At 34.2% G+C, this 15896-nt stretch overlaps 4 protein-coding genes across 4 annotated transcripts; all 4 read left to right on the top strand.

Moving 5' to 3' along the window:
* Positions 1-79: 79 nt before the first annotated feature.
* LOC106435313 lies at positions 80-2367 on the top strand. Its single transcript, XM_048755063.1, has 2 exons — positions 80-1707; positions 1926-2367. The coding sequence occupies exons 1-2, from the start codon at positions 1347-1349 to the stop codon at positions 2165-2167; spliced, it is 603 nt and encodes a 200-aa protein (XP_048611020.1). The 5' UTR covers positions 80-1346; the 3' UTR covers positions 2168-2367.
* LOC125575518 lies at positions 2366-3271 on the top strand. Its single transcript, XM_048752001.1, has 3 exons — positions 2366-2784; positions 2939-3053; positions 3124-3271. The coding sequence occupies exons 1-3, from the start codon at positions 2568-2570 to the stop codon at positions 3269-3271; spliced, it is 480 nt and encodes a 159-aa protein (XP_048607958.1). The 5' UTR covers positions 2366-2567.
* A 204-nt stretch (positions 3272-3475) lies between these two features.
* Positions 3476-5001, top strand: LOC111205722. Its single transcript, XM_048755065.1, has 4 exons — positions 3476-3552; positions 3624-3735; positions 3811-3968; positions 4036-5001. Exons 1-4 carry the CDS (start codon positions 3491-3493, stop codon positions 4187-4189), a joined length of 486 nt encoding a protein of 161 aa, XP_048611022.1. The 5' UTR covers positions 3476-3490; the 3' UTR covers positions 4190-5001.
* Positions 5002-5788: 787 nt separating this feature from the next.
* On the top strand, positions 5789-15684 carry LOC106433020 (protein SUPPRESSOR OF NPR1-1 CONSTITUTIVE 4). The gene is made up of 11 exons (XM_013873862.3): positions 5789-5973; positions 6116-6409; positions 6494-7111; positions 7194-7232; positions 7362-7646; positions 7772-7896; positions 12667-13135; positions 13216-14085; positions 14180-14206; positions 14315-14341; positions 14433-15684. Exons 1-11 carry the CDS (start codon positions 5871-5873, stop codon positions 15515-15517), a joined length of 3942 nt encoding a protein of 1313 aa, XP_013729316.2. The 5' UTR covers positions 5789-5870; the 3' UTR covers positions 15518-15684.
* Positions 15685-15896: the final 212 nt, after the last annotated feature.

The following is a 15896-nucleotide window of genomic DNA, read 5'->3' as shown; positions in this document are numbered from 1 at the left end:
AGAAAGTAGAAAACCCAAAACAAATGAATCGTATTGGTCATTTACCCGATCAGCAGCTATAAAAATAACCTCTGCCCTTCGTTTTAGTTACTTTTTCCAAACCTTTGTTGATATTACATAAAAGCCAGTTCTTCCGGGAAATCTTCACGGTTATATGAGAAGGACGTGTTGGCAAACCTATACCATACTATCTCCAAAATCGTTTGTCTTTATACGTTTAACTTATCCACCATTGGGAAGCTAAAAGACTAGAAAAGTCAGCAATTTGATTAGATTTTCAACCGGCAACGTCAAAGACTCAAGTTAAAACTGGAAAGTATCTTAATGAAGTATCCACCAGATATTCGAAAACTGGAAGGTATCATAATGAAGCGAGCATATGGTCTGATTGCCAAAACTATAATTTCCTTAGACTAGAAAAGTCATGTAATATATTGCTTTCCTGTCCAAATATATTGCATAAGTGCAAAATTTATCGTTTCTTGCTGTACAACTAATTATATCAATGGGTTATTAAAAAAATAATGAAGAGACGACTTCAAGAGTTCAGTAATAAAGCTATTAAAGAAAAGCTTATGTATTAAACTCTCTACTCAATAAGTATTTACAGTTAAAGAGAAACTTGAAGCCTCTTCACCCACCAGATTTTCGAAAACCGGAAGGTATCATAATGGACCCAGCATATGGTCTGACTACCAAAACTATAATTGCCTTAGATTAGACAAGTCATGTATTTTAAGGCTTCCTGTCCAAATTTATTGTACAAGTACAAAATTTGTAGTGTCTTGCTGTACAGTAATTTTATCAATGGGCTACGAAATAATCACATGCACTGGCGTCTGAGTTTTATTAGTCATTCGTTTTGGCTTAATACGAGTTGTTTTGTACTCTATATTTTACAATAGTGTGGATTAGGTTTGCCAACAAGTCTCTCTCATGTCCCACTGAAGATTTCATAGAATCAGATATAAGTAATAAAAGGGAGATATCCTCCTTAACCAAGCTGTCCACGTAGGCAATTTTAATCAACCAATTAGAGAGGGTGTTTTTGCCATGTCAAATATGTGTTGATTTTCTTGGGCTTCGACTTACCATAATTTTTAAAACAATAGAACCCAACCCATTAGATCATAGACAGACCCAGCCAGCGACCAAACCATTTCGACCTCTCCCTTACGCGTCTCTCAAATCCTATTAACCTAAATCGAATCTTCGTCCCTTTGTCGATTCTTCATCTCCTTTGTCGATTCCTAATCCCTTTTGCTCTTCCTCTTCTTTGATCCGTTTCACGATCTGACCCTAAACAATCAATACAACTCCACTCCGTTCTCTCTTTACTCTCATTTATGGATTCGTTTTGCTTTTCTCCTTCAGATTTTGTTTATATAACTCTTAATCCGCATTTTCTCCTTCTTTTGTTTATACAACTCTTGATACGAGTCTTATTCCGATTAAGCTTAGTTGCAATGAGTTCCAACGGAAGTTCCATCTCCGAGAAACCAAAAGGCGTTGAGTCTGACTCCTCTCCCGGACCGATCAAACCCATCGGAACACCCCATGTCTCATCCAACCACTCAATAGGCGATCTCCACTCGAAGCGAGACAAAGGCGAAGCGTCGGTCACTTCCGGTCTGACCAAACTCAGCGGCAAAACTGCTGTCTCTTCCGGCGTCTTGATCGGCGTACCTATGTCGAAGAACCCCAATGGTAAGAACCCTTATCGTTTCATTATGAGATTATAGTGTCCGTCTGATTACCAGTATAAAAAATAGAGAATCTGAAGCTATGAGGTTTAAAACAATGAGATGAGCAAAATAATTGTTTTTAGTAGATAATTTTTATACTAGAGTAAATAGAAACGCATGTGAAATTGTGGATTTTTAGTTCCCTTTTTTGATGATGGTAACGTTCGTATTCCTATGCAGGTGCGATCATTCACAGCACGAAGGCTGGTGTCTCCTCAGGTGTTAGAGGCAAATCTGCTGTCTCTTCCCGCGTCAGGGGAAAAGCTATTGTCTCGGCCGAAGTGGTGGCTTTCAAAGATGTGAAATACGGACCTCATGATGGCGAGTTGAGGTTCCGGTTGATCCATTTTTGGGAAGCTCGAAATGTTGTGTCAAAGGTGCTTATCGGTCTCGAGATGCTTCTCATCGACCAAGAGGTATAACCCAAAATCTTGCTTACAGATTAGTTTAGAAATTGAAACTTATCGTTCTAGACTTTACTTTGGCAGAGACTTTATGATTAGAAAATAATTTATGATTTTGGTTTCTTGGTCTCACTTTGGCAGTTTAGTTTTGCTAATAAAAAAAGAGAACATATTCCATTAAAACTTGCTAATAAAAAAAGAGAACATATTCCATTAAAACTTTGACTGATGAATATTTTAGATAATTTATAGCAAGTGTTTGCTTTTATTGATAGTACAGTAACTATAATTTTGTTGTTGATGCGTTTCTATGATTTCCTGTCTAGCATTTCTGATTTAATTTCTTTACTGATGATAACAGGAGACTGTCAGCCAGGGTTTCATCCCAGCTGGGAAGATAGACACTTATTTGCCACACATGAGAGCTGGTGGCCTTTACAGACTCAACAGTTTTTTCGGTTCTCACAACAAGAATTTGTATCGTGTTGCGGAACCAAGTTTCACCGTCACATTCTCATCGACTTCTGTCCTCTCTGATCTAACGGACAGTCCGGTTTGTTTCCTTGAGGACCGGTTCCGGATCCATGGATATGAGGAGTTCGATGCTGCCTGCGACTTGAGAGGGGATCTTTATGGTAAGCTCCCCGTGTTATATAATGTGTTTAAATCGATCAAGTATGTTCAGCATTCTTTGTCTAGGATAATGTTTTGATCTACACTTACAATTTTAGGCTACATTTTTGGGTTTATGATAAATAAAGCATTGAGTTTGTTTATTTTATCTTGCAGATTATGTTGGCCACATCAAGCTTGTGAATGGACAGGTTCTAAGTGATAGTCTCATGCTAGATGATGCCGAGATAGCTTCATCACGCCGCGTCTTGCTCCATGTTCAAACACATGAGTAAGCTAATCTATTTTTTTCATATTCATATGTTGTCTCTCTCTTAACACATGTGTTTTGTATGTTATAGTGGTCCGGTGATGAAGTTGTACCTATGGGACAAGGCTGCCTCAGATTTTAGTGAGAAATTTAAAGCATCTGGAGGAACCGCACGTGTTGTTTTGGTCACTACTTTAAACCCGAAACGATTTGGAGGTCCGTATTATCAACCTTTTTAATTTTTAAGCAGGACACAGGATGGTCAAGGAGTCTTATCTGGTTAGGTTAGCATTGGTAGTAGAGCTGCTTTTGGACATATACATATACATATGAGTAACCGATAGGTTCCGAGATAGCAAATATTAGACATATATATATTTCTACATCTCATTTACATTATAACTTTGCATATGTATTATAACAATGTATCTGTTATAGGTGCCCTCGCTCTCTCCTCTATGACGCCATCACGTGTTTTCTTGGACAAAGATGTTCAAACAACCGAAGAGTATCTCACTTGGTAAGCATTCTATATTTAAATTTTGGCTGTTGTATTCCACATTGTATTTGATGTTTGGGTGTTGGCTTCAGGATGAACGCGAACTTATCTGTTGCCAACAGAGTTAACGCAGACGTTGTCACTAAGACTGAGACAATGACCATAGGCGAGCTCTTATTCTATATTCAGCAGGAAGATGCCAAGGTTATACAATATCAATGATTAACGCCTTCAATATGATAGTCTTAATCTCTTAATTAATTGTTTCGCATCTTGCAGGTTGCTTGGTTTGAGTGCATAGCAACCGTTGCTGATGTTGTGCACGGTTCATCCTGGTATTACATAGGCTGTGGTGTGTGCCACACTAAGGCAACCAAAGGGCCTACCACCCTTATGTGTAAAAAATGTGGGAAACCCGACATTGTTGGTGTTCCACAGTAAGTGACTCAGCTGTACTTATTCTTATACTTTAATGCACTCATTATAACTCTGCACATGACACAGGTACCTGGCCAAGATCTCTGTGTATGATAATGAGGATCAGGCGTCTTTTGTGCTCCTCGGTGATGCTGGACATGAGTTATCGGGAAGAAAAGCTTCAGAGTTGGTTGCAAGTTATTTCGAGGTAATTACAACCCTGTGTGCTTATGTTATTTGAATCTATATTCTCCAAGATAGCTAGATATATATAGTGACAGTTGTTTAATGTATATTAGGCTAATGAGAATGTAGAAGATGACCACTTGGTTCCGGTACCTCAGGCTCTTATCGATACCATTGGACAGACTCGAAAATTCATTGTGAAGGTATCAGATCACAATTTGACAGGCAAGACCCAAGCTTTGACTGTGACAGAGGTCCTCACCCCAGAAGATCAAGAAGCTGAAGCCCAAGGAACTCTGCAGAATGGAGTTGCTGATGGTGATCCTTCCACATGCGCTGGGATAGTGAAGAGGGCTGCTGATAAGGTCAAGGCAGAAGACCCCAAGCGAGCCAGATGTGGCTAGGATGTGTTGAATCGTGGTTTTATGATTACTAAGACTCTATGCTTTGTTTTTTTTTTAATCTCAGACTTTGTGTTTGCAACATTGAACTATCTTTCTTATTGTCTCTGCATAATGTTTTTTACCTTAAGTTTGATGTTTGAGCATCTTTGTTTTGTTGGATTTGAAGCTTTTACGAATTTGGTTGTTTTAAGTCTTGCAGTTTACATTTACAAATGCATTCACGAATAGATTTTTTAAGAAAAAATTGTGTTCTAATCATTAAAGGTTTTGGTTTTGAGCAACCATGTAGCATCATGCGAATTTAACATGGCTTAGACTGTTGGTCTAGGAGGTTCAACTGATTCCATTATTAGGTTCATATTTTTTTTAAAGCAAGATACTTAAGGACCTCAAGAAAGAGTTTGGTTGCAATGGTACACTGGTTGCAAACACAATAATTGCATATAAATAAATATATTATCAATTCAAATATCACTAGAATAAATTATTTACATATGTTCAGAATATTTAATATTAAATCAAACATACAGGGTTTTTTTATCAAAGAAAAATTATTTTATCACATAAAATACAATTTAAAAATACTCATGCATTTGAAATATTTAGTAAAAAAATGAATATCAATTTTTTACATATCACAAAAATATTTATTATAATAAAATTATACTTTTATTGTGTAAGAATATTAAAAACACTTATGTATATATAAAATTATATACAATATATATAAGGAGATATATCTCTTTTGTTTTAAAAAATTATGATGTAAACTATTATTTTGGATAACACAATATAAATTATTTTTATATAATGATGATTACCAAATAACAATTCATTATAATTTACGATAATATAATAACAAACCTAATTATTTATTTAAGATATGAATATTTTATAACAAAATATAAATTATTTTAAGACAATGATAATTCTCAAATCAATAAAATTTCTTTTTAATTAATTGTTAATTATATACTAACAGATTTATTTATTTATTAAGGATAATAAATCTTTAAGCTGATTTAAATTTAAGTATGAGAGTTCAGAGGCAAAAAATCACTTTACAAATTACAATATAAATTATTAAAATAAATATAAATTAATTAATTAAATAAAAATTTAATTATACCAAACAATCCGCGCGTAGCGCGGATAAAAGATCTAGTATTATTTAAAAAAAATGAAGACGACTTCAAGAGTCAACTAATAAAACCATTTATTAAAGAAAAGCTTATGCATAAAAGTCGACTATTGTTGTTTTCCTATCTATATGGTGTAAATTCCCGAGAAGAAAGAAGGTTGTGAAGTTAACTTCCGGCAAGTAATCCGACAATGCAAGCTTCGACAATTTTACTCTATGGTCTTGTTCTGATTCAGCTGTTTGCTGCTCAAACAAATGCTAAAAGATCTAGAAGTCCATGGCAGACACTCAGTGGTAAGAGTGCACTCACTTTTCTGTTTATTTCCTTAATGGATGATTTTCCGAGAAATAAAAGGACTTTCTTTCTTTATATAGATGTGTAGTATAAGTTGGGATAATCTCTTTTATTAAAATAACTTTTTGTTTTTTTCACCAGGTGATGCTCCTCTTGTAATTGCTAGTGGTGGGTTTTCTGGATTGTTTCCAGACTCGATTCTTGATGCTTATAAGCTCGCAATGCAGACAAGTGTACCCGGTGCTGTTCTATGGTGTGATGTTCAGTTAACCAAAGATGACTTTGGCATTTGCTACCCTGATTTAAAGCTGAACAATCACTCAACTATTGAAAGTGTCTACCCAAAACGCCGAAAATCTTATCTGGTTAACGGAGTCCCTACTAACGGTTGGTTCACCATTGATTTCTCCTTGAGAGATCTCAAGAATGTTTCTTGTAAGTGTTTCAGTTACTGTCTGAAAATAATTGCATGTTGCTTCTCACAAATGGCTCTCTTTTTTTTCTTTTACATGTTTGCAGTGATCCAAGGAATATTATCACAGACAGGAAAAATTGATGGAAATGGATTCTCAATTTTAACGGTCCAAGATGTAACAGCGCAGATAAAACCAGAAAGTATTTGGTTAAATGTTCAGCACGATGCATTCTATGCTCAACATAATCTGAGCATGAGCAGCTTTCTGGTATCAGCTTCAAGAACTGTTTCCATTGACTACATCTCTTCCCCTGAACTGAATTTCTTTCAGAAACTTACCGGCCATTTCGGGCGTAACGGACCAAGTTTTGTGTTCAAATTTCTTGGAAAAGAAGATTTTGAGCCGACAACAAAGCGAACATATGGTTCTATCTTGAGTAACCTAACTTATGTCAAGACGTTTGCTTCAGGAATTCTCGTTCCGAAATCGTACATATTGCCACTGGATGACAAGCAGTACTTGCTTCCTCCTACATCCTTAGTTCACGATGCTCATAAAGCTGGATTACAAGTATATGTGTCAGGTTTTTCCAATGATGCTGATATTGCATATAACTACAGTTTCGATCCAGTGTCTGAGTATCTATCTTTTATGGACAATGGTGATTTCTCTGTCGATGGTGTGCTCTCTGATTTTCCCATAACTGCATCTGCATCAATTGGTAAGCATATTTTCTTCGAGAGTTTTTTTCTGGACACTAAGCTTGTGTTTTATGCAATTATTTGTTTTCATATTTTCCTCAGACTGCTTCTCCCACATTGGCAGAAACGCTACAAAACAAGGTAGTAAGAGTAAATATTTGCATAATTGACAAAAAAAAAGAGAGTACTTATTTGCATAATTATTTTCTTTATAATTGAAAAATAATCCTATAGTTGACTTTATCATCTACCAAATGGTTCGTGTCTCAGTGGATTTTCTTGTTATATCAAAACATGGAGCGAGTGGGGACTATCCTGGATGTACAAATCTGGCATATGATAAGGCAATCAAAGATGGAGCTGATGTTATCGACTGCTCGGTCCAAATGTCCAGGGAAGGAAAACCCTTTTGCTCAAATTCCATTGATCTCGAGAAAAGCACAATGGCCGCCCAGACTCCTCTTAGAAACCGTTCAACAATTATTCCTGAGATTAGCTCACATGCTGGAATATACACTTTTAGTCTCACATGGCCTGAGATCTACAACTTGACTCGTAAGTTTCTCAAATATCTATTTCCTTATCAATTTTACATTATCCTAACGTAATATGATAAGATAAAACTACGGACTACTTGAGAGATTTACATTACCATAACTATTCTCCCATTTTTTGTGCAGCTGCGATTTCAAACCCTTACAGGAATCCGAATGAGAGAGATTCTGGGAGGATTATGTCACTCTTTGAATTTCTGAACTTGGCAAAGAACTCCACTTCTCTCTCTGGTATTTTGATCAGTGTAGAGGTGAGTTCTAGCATTCATGTCGGGTCAGGGTCCTTCAATATAGCAAATTTGGATCCAATAGGTATTTTTAGTTTTTCTGGTTCGGTTCCGAATCGGTTCATGTTAGGTCCGGGTCGGTTCGGATGATGATTTTGAAAACCTGTTTAAAAACCTATAATTTTAGGGCACATTCCAGATTCACATTGGTTTGGATATTTTGGACCCGAACTAGATCCGAATTATCGAAACTGGACCCAAAAACCCAAAAAATGTAAATACCCAAAACATATTCAAAAGTTTACCAAAAATTATCCAAAGTACCCAAATACCCAAACTATATTTCAAAAAATCTGAATTTTTGCTTGAACAAACCGAATACCTAAAACCCAACTTTTTAAAAATATATGTAATCCCCCAAACATTATTTGAGAAGTGATTTGCCACATATACTCTCCACAATCACTTTCAGAAAAACATGACATGACTACTACTAATATTTATGACATGGCTTATGACTAAATATGACATGGATAATTATTTTAATATTAATTTATATTTTTGATAAATTTTTTAGAATATAGTTTTAACTCATACATTATATTTAATGTTGATTTATATTTTTGGTAAACTTTTTAAAATAATGTAATAATTCATACATCATCGCTAAAATAAATATATTCAAATATGACTTCATATATTTTGAAATATTATTTAATTTTATTTTTATAATTATACAAATTCTTTATAATTATTTTCAAAAATTTCAACAACTTTATTAAAAAATTATAAATTTTTAATCATGAGTTTCTTTTATATATCTACAAATTTTATGAATACTGTTTATTTTTTAATTTTTGATAATTATACAATTTAGAGTAATTGGCGTAGATGTACCCAGAAACCCATGTAATTTGTCATATAACATTGTTTCTTTATAATATTTTAGTGACTATAATACCCTTATCTCTCTCTCTCTCTCTCTCTCTCTCTCTCTCTCTCTCTCTCTCTCTCTCTCTCTCTCTCTCTCTCTCTCTCTCTCTCTCTCTCTCTCTCTTCTCTCTTTTATGTGTTCTAATCTCTTTATCTCTCGTACAAATTCTTCAAATCATCTTCTAATTCAACACAAATCTCTTATTTTTTTTATTCTGATTATTTTGACACCCATAATGTTAATCTTATTATCTCACCCCAATTCCAATGTTTCCAATTTCGAATCACAATCAACTTTTAGATAATATATACGTTAGTAGGTATTTTATTACTTACCTGCTATTATTTAGATTTTAATGATTCTTAATCGATACATGAAGTGTTAGCTGTTACAAATAGATTTGGAGCTATTTAATAGATAATTAATTAATTGTTAATAGTTTCATTAACTGATATATGATTTGTTAGTCGATACATTTGTTTGATACATAGATTGTTAGATGATACTGAAATTATTAGCGGATATGTTAGTTGGTATGTAGATTGTTACCTGCTATGTAAATATTTAGCTGATAGATCTAGAGTTACTTGTTTTCGACAAAGCATAAGGGCATTTTCGTCCGCACAGTGTCAAAATGTTACTCCTTTTTGTATTATCCATAATTATGGCCATTCAGCAAATTTACACCTTAATTGGGAATATTCCACACATTGTCTCTACAATTTATATAATTTTTTTTTAATTTTTTTCAAGTTGATTTAATATACTTAACCAAAATAAATATATAAAAAATCTATCTAACATTATCATTTTAAAGATATACACTAGATTTTGACCCGTGCAACCGCACGGGTGTTTGTTTTCACTTTTCTATACATAAATTATTGTTTTAAAACATAAGTGGTATATATTTTTAAAGTTAATCATGTACTTAAATATTTATATAACTATTTCAAATACAATAATTTTATAATTTACATGTTATAAGTAATTAATTGTTTAAACCTTATGTATTTGCTGCTTCTTATTATATATTTATCTTATTGTATTTGCATTTAGTTATTAAGCAAATTAATATATTCATGAGAAAATATATTTAAAAAATATTTTGTATTTAATTTATGCTAAATTCTGACCCGTATTTTAAAACTGGATTTCTTTTTACTAATATTTTCATGCTTATTCATTTTAGGTAATTTATTGTTGTATATATAAAAGTGTAAGATATGTTAATTTTTAGATATATATTATATAGTTTGTTAATTTTAAGTCGTTCTATCATCATATTATATTTTAAATAAATAGTTTTATATTTATGAAAATAAAATTTATAAATTTATCAATTGAATATAATTTTATCATATTTATTTTAGTATAATAATTATATTTTAACAGGATCATGACTATAAAAGTAGATAAAATAGGATATAATTTATTTATTTTCATTTCTAAACGATAACTTAAAATACATTAAGTTATTGTTTAAATATTACACAGATTTATTAGAATTTTTAAAATATAATATATACATATATATTATATTTAAAATGAAAATATATTATGATTAAAGTAGTTACAAAGATTTTATATTATTAACTTTAAAAAATACATGTTAATTTTTATACATGTATTATATAGTTTGATAATGTTAACCCATCTTACCAACATATTAGATTTTATTTTAGAACATAAATATTTTATAATTACGAAAATAAAATATATAAATATATAAATTTAATACAATTTTATTATATTTATCTCAATATAATAATTTTAATTTAATATGATTGATTATGATTATATAATAACTAAAATATTATAGATTTTTTTATTTTTCATTTTATATAACTGAATATATTAATGTATAATAATATTTTAAACTAATTTTGAAATTAGTGAAAATATTTAAATATAATTTCAAAAATGAAGATCTTGCAAAAATCTTCTTAAACAGATTTGTTAGAATTTTAAAATAAATATATTTATATTTAAAATGAAAAGATATCAAAAGATACTATGATTAAAATATTTTTAAAAATTATATTTATTATTAGTCTGAATTAAAATATAGTATGAATTTCTATGAATAGGTCCATTTTTAAAAAAATCACAAATGAATCAAGGTTGTGACTTCTGTTTTAATATATAAGATATATGTTCTTAAATATAGTTAAAAAAAAAATATTTTATCTTAATTTTATGTTTAATTAAATCAAAATTATATTAAAATATTGGTAAAAAAAATAAAATCTATAATATTAATAAATTTTATTTTTAAATATAATTAAAATTTAAAAGGTTATTATTGCACATGGTGTAAGAAAACACCTAGTACCAAAAATAAACCAAAACACCTAATATACCTAGGGGTGTCAAAATGGGTCATGACCCATGGGTTGATCCAACCCAATTTGACCCATTAACCCAAATGAATTGTTTATTTTTGATCCAATGGGTTAATGGGTTAAAAGGTTAATTGGTTAACAGGTTAATGGGTTAACAAGTTAATGGGTTAACAAGTTAATGAGTTTATTGGGTTGGGTCGATTCTGACCCATTTTGTTTTCAATTAAAAAAAACATGAGTAAACTCAATTCTAAGGTTTGATAAAATTGGAAAATCATGAGTTTCTCTAAAGTCCAATCATTTATTCGGTGGTAAAATACATTTCCCGCCAAAACCGTAAAATACGTTTTTCCGCCAAAACGTGTTTTCCCGCCAAAACTGCAAAACTTGTTTTCCCGCAAAAACGCAATTTCCCGCCAAAACTGAAAAACCAATTTTCCCGCAAAAACGCATTTTCCCGCCAAAACCGCAAAAACCCATTTTCCGCCAAAACCACAAAAAACGCATTTTCCGCCAAAACCGCAAAAACCCATTTTCCTGCCAAAACTGCAAAAACGCATTTCCGGCCAAAACCGTAAAAACCCATTTTCCCGCCAAAACCGCAAAAACGCATTTTCCCGCCAAATCCGCAAAAAACATGTTTTCCCGCCAAGACCGCAAAAACGCATTTTCCCGCCAAATCCGCAAAAAACATGTTTTCCCGCCAAAACCACAAAAATGCATTTTCCTGCCAAAACCGCAAAAACGCATTTTTCCGCCAAAACCGCAAAAAACATGTTTTCCAACCAAAACCGCAAAAACGCATTTCCGGCCAAATCCGCAAAAAACATGTTTTCCCGCCAAAACCGCAAAAACCCATTTTCCCGTCAAAACCACAAAAATGCATTTTCCCGCCAAAACCGCAAAAACGTGTTTTCCCGCCAAAACCGCAAAAACACATTTTTCCGCCAAAACTGGGAAAACTCACTTTCCCGCAAAAATGCTATTTTCCGCCTAAACCACAAAAAACATTTTATCATTTTGATCAACTTGGTCTTAACTTAAAAATAATTTATTATAAAGATATTAGGTCGATGGGTCAACCATTAATCCATCTAACCTATTTAATTTAATGGGTCATGGGTCAACCCAACCTATTTAATAAATGGGTTGGGTTGACCCATAACCCATTAACAGTAAAACCATTTGGGTTTTGGGTTGGGTTGACCCATTTGACCCATTTTGACACCCCTAAATATACCTAATATATACAATAATATTTTGAAATTACGGGTATCCAATCGGGTCTCGGAGAGAACCGAACGCGAACTTGTACCTGCATGTCCTGAACAATATCCAACATGTTAATTTGCCTTTATCCAGATCCGAACCGAACCTGTTTTTTCAGGTCGGTTTCGGGTTAGGTTTTCAGTTCCGGGTAAAATGCTTAGGCGTATTCAGCTACTCTTAAGATTTTAGCAATCAGACTGTGACGTCTTCTAATGGCAAGCCATTATTTATTTTTGTGTCCTTCAGAATGCAGTGTACCTTAGAGAGAAGAAAGGTCTCGACCTTGCTAAAGCGGTTCTTGATACACTCACGGAAGCTGGTTACAGCAATGGAACGACCACGAAAAGAGTCATGATACAGTCGACGAACAGCTCGGTTTTAGTTGACATCAAAAAGCAGAGCAAGTATGAGACTGTCTACAAAGTTGAAAAAACAATTGATGATATTAGTGACTCTGCTATCGAAGACATAAAGAAATTCGCTGACGCTGTTGTCATCATAAAACCATCAGTCCTTCCCTTATGTGATGATTCATTTGTCACTGGGAAAACCAATGTAGTGGAGAGGCTGCAGAAGTCTAAGCTCCTGGTCTATGTGGAACTGTTTCAGAATGAGTTTGTATCTGATGCAACAGTTGAGATAAACTCATATATCACTGGAGCCGGTATCAATGGAACCATCACAGAGTTTCCTCTTACCGCTTCAAAATACAAAAGTAAGTGTCCTCAAAGTTGAACTACCAAAGGTTTCACAACACAGAGTTTTTAACATCAACACCTAACTTTGTTTCTGCAGGGAATCGATGTCTGGGAACGAAAGAAACTCTACCGTACATGGCCCCTGTTATACCTCGCGGTCTCTTACAAACGGTGAATCCTTTATCTCCAGCCCCAGCTCCAAGCCCAGCTCCAAGCCCAGTTTTCACAGATGATTATGTCGCTGGGCCACCACTACCTCCAAACCTTAGTTTCACAAATGATGGTCGTTACAAACTATGCAGCCAACCGTTTAGCTGTGGCGATCAGAAGGATCTATTGTACCCTTTCTGGATACCTGAGAGAGAAGAGTGCGGCTACCCCGGCTTCATGCTCAATTGCAGCAGTGGATTCGCAGAGCTGACTCTCTCCTCCGTGAAGTTCAGAATCTTAATGGCAAACTATGACTTACATTACATAACTCTCGCCAGAATGGATTATACCGACAATCTTTGTCCCTCAAATCCACGAAATGAACAATTCAACCAAAGCGCCCTTCAATTCGATCCCGGCACCAAGCTGCTAACAATTTTATATGGCTGCCGGGACTTACCATCAAATATTTCTAATAGCCTAGTTTACAATTACGTTACAGATTTTCAATGTGAGGGTGGTATGGAAGGGCTAAGAAACTACTGCTTTGTGAAAAACACCTCGTCTGCTTTGCTCTACATGAGGGATGGCACTAAAGACTTGGAGAAAAATTGCAAAAAGGAAGTCAGTATACCTGTTTGTGACTCGACGTTATCCAGTCTGCGTTCAGATAATCCAAACAAGTCTCTTGAAAAGGGTTTCAATCTTGAAATTAAACAAGACTGCTTAGTGTGCTTAGAATCCAACGGTGCTTGTGGATATAATCGCGGATTCGTCTGCTATTGTGGCGATGGGACTCATGGACATAACTGTTATGGTAAACCATTGTCTTGTCTGATTTTGTTCTTTTACTTTTCTTTCTCTTCGACATCAAGTTTGGTTCCATTCTAATATTTTGAACGGTTGAACAGGGTCTTTGGTCAACGCAATCCACAAAGGTTAGTTTGATTGGAAGATAGATTTTGAACTTTGTTTTTCGTACTTTTATTTCGAGATCAAGTTTAGTTGCATTCTGACTAAATTTTAATTGCTGAACGGTTGAACAGGATCTTGGATCAATGTAATTCTCAAAGGTTAGTTCACTGGGAGCATACATTTTGAACTATATCCGATACATATAGTAAAAATGAAGTTATTTAATCCAAGTTTTCTCTGTATTTCTAGTTGCGGGTTCGATAGCAGGCGTTGTTCTGTTCGTGATCTTATTATTATTCTTTCGTCATTATCTACGGATGAAAGAATTACGTCTGAGACAACAGAACCTGAAGTCCCTCATTCCACTCAAACACTACACTTATGCACAGGTGAAAAGAATTACAAAGTCATTTGCGGAAGTGGTCGGGAGAGGCGGATTTGGAATTGTTTATAGAGGAACTCTTTCTGATGGCCGTATGGTTGCGGTGAAACTCTTGAAAGATTCAAAGGGTAATGGTGAAGATTTCACCAATGAAGTTGCAAGCATGAGCCAAACTTCTCATCTCAACATTGTTACCTTGCTTGGTTTCTGCTCTGAAGGTTCCAAACGAGCAATTATATATGAATTTTTGGGAAATGGATCTCTTGATAAATTCATCTCAGACAAGTCCTCGGTGAATTTGGATTGGGCGACATTGTATCAAATTGCGTTAGGAGTTGCCCGTGGTCTGGAGTACTTGCATCATGGCTGCAAAACAAGGATTGTACATTTCGACATCAAACCACAAAATGTACTCTTAGATGAAAACTTTTGCCCCAAAGTTTCGGACTTTGGGCTTGCTAAGCTCTGTGAGAAGAAAGAGAGTGTCTTGTCATTGCTGGACACAAGAGGTACAGTAGGGTACATTGCACCAGAAATGATTTCAAGAGTTTATGGGAGCGTGTCTTACAAGTCAGATGTTTATAGCTATGGAATGTTAGTTCTTGAGATGATTGGTGCAAGGAACAAAGAAAGCGCTCATCAAGACTCTGCTTCTAACACAAGTTCAATATACTTTCCTGAATGGGTATATAGGGATCTTGAATTAGGAAAGCCTAGAAGGCTTATTGAGGACGGAATCAACAATGAGGAAGAGGAGGTAGCAAAGAAGATGGCATTGGTGGGTTTGTGGTGTATTCAGCCTTCCCCATTAGATCGGCCACCAATGAACAGAGTCGTAGAGATGATGGAAGGAAGTCTTGAAGCTCTTGAAGTGCCTCCAAGGCCTGTCTTGCAGCAAATTCCCACGGCAGCTCTTCAGGAATCTCTAACGCTTTCAGATAGTTTGGTTTAAGCAGAATGTTTGATATCTGTAGCCCTTTGAAATTTATCAAAGCGCAGAAGCAGCGATACATGTATCTGAGAAATGTCATATAATGTCTATATTTCGAAAAAAGTGAAAACATATGTTAAATTAGTTTGTTGAGTGGTGTTATCTTAAATTGCTCAAGTTCAGATCAATCATGTGATTAATCCAACAATTTATCATTTAAATCGCAATAAGGAGACGGTAATAAACTTATGTTTTATAGGTTTAACTAACAATTAAATTGATACCATCTAACCTCCAAACAAGCACGGCCTACGGTTCACATATTCCCCTAGTTCTGTGTCCACCTTTAGCATTGTAACGATAGTCAAAAGTTCATAAGACTAACAATTAGTAATTATTT

This window comes from Brassica napus, chromosome A2, assembly GCF_020379485.1.
Source record: "Brassica napus cultivar Da-Ae chromosome A2, Da-Ae, whole genome shotgun sequence".
In the NCBI taxonomy this organism is placed as follows: domain Eukaryota; kingdom Viridiplantae; phylum Streptophyta; class Magnoliopsida; order Brassicales; family Brassicaceae; genus Brassica; species Brassica napus.
This window is presented reverse-complemented; position numbering and strand designations above follow the sequence as displayed.

Bases quoted from the DNA above. Each gene is read 5' to 3' on its own strand.
- LOC106435313 (XM_048755063.1), top strand. From the start codon at position 1,347: ATGGATTCGTTTTGCTTTTCTCCTTCAGATTTTGTTTATATAACTCTT. The intron at 1,708-1,925 runs GTAAGAACCCTT...ATTCCTATGCAG, and splicing joins TATGTCGAAGAACCCCAATG to GTGCGATCATTCACAGCACG.
- LOC125575518 (XM_048752001.1), top strand. From the start codon at position 2,568: ATGAGAGCTGGTGGCCTTTACAGACTCAACAGTTTTTTCGGTTCTCAC. The intron at 2,785-2,938 runs GTAAGCTCCCCG...TTTATCTTGCAG, and splicing joins CTTGAGAGGGGATCTTTATG to ATTATGTTGGCCACATCAAG. The intron at 3,054-3,123 runs GTAAGCTAATCT...TGTATGTTATAG, and splicing joins CTCCATGTTCAAACACATGA to TGGTCCGGTGATGAAGTTGT.
- LOC111205722 (XM_048755065.1), top strand. From the start codon at position 3,491: ATGACGCCATCACGTGTTTTCTTGGACAAAGATGTTCAAACAACCGAA. The intron at 3,736-3,810 runs GTTATACAATAT...CGCATCTTGCAG, and splicing joins TTCAGCAGGAAGATGCCAAG to GTTGCTTGGTTTGAGTGCAT. The intron at 3,969-4,035 runs GTAAGTGACTCA...CACATGACACAG, and splicing joins GACATTGTTGGTGTTCCACA to GTACCTGGCCAAGATCTCTG.
- LOC106433020 (XM_013873862.3), top strand. From the start codon at position 5,871: ATGCAAGCTTCGACAATTTTACTCTATGGTCTTGTTCTGATTCAGCTG. The intron at 7,112-7,193 runs GTAAGCATATTT...TATTTTCCTCAG, and splicing joins AACTGCATCTGCATCAATTG to ACTGCTTCTCCCACATTGGC. The intron at 14,207-14,314 runs GTTAGTTTGATT...ACGGTTGAACAG, and splicing joins GGTCAACGCAATCCACAAAG to GATCTTGGATCAATGTAATT.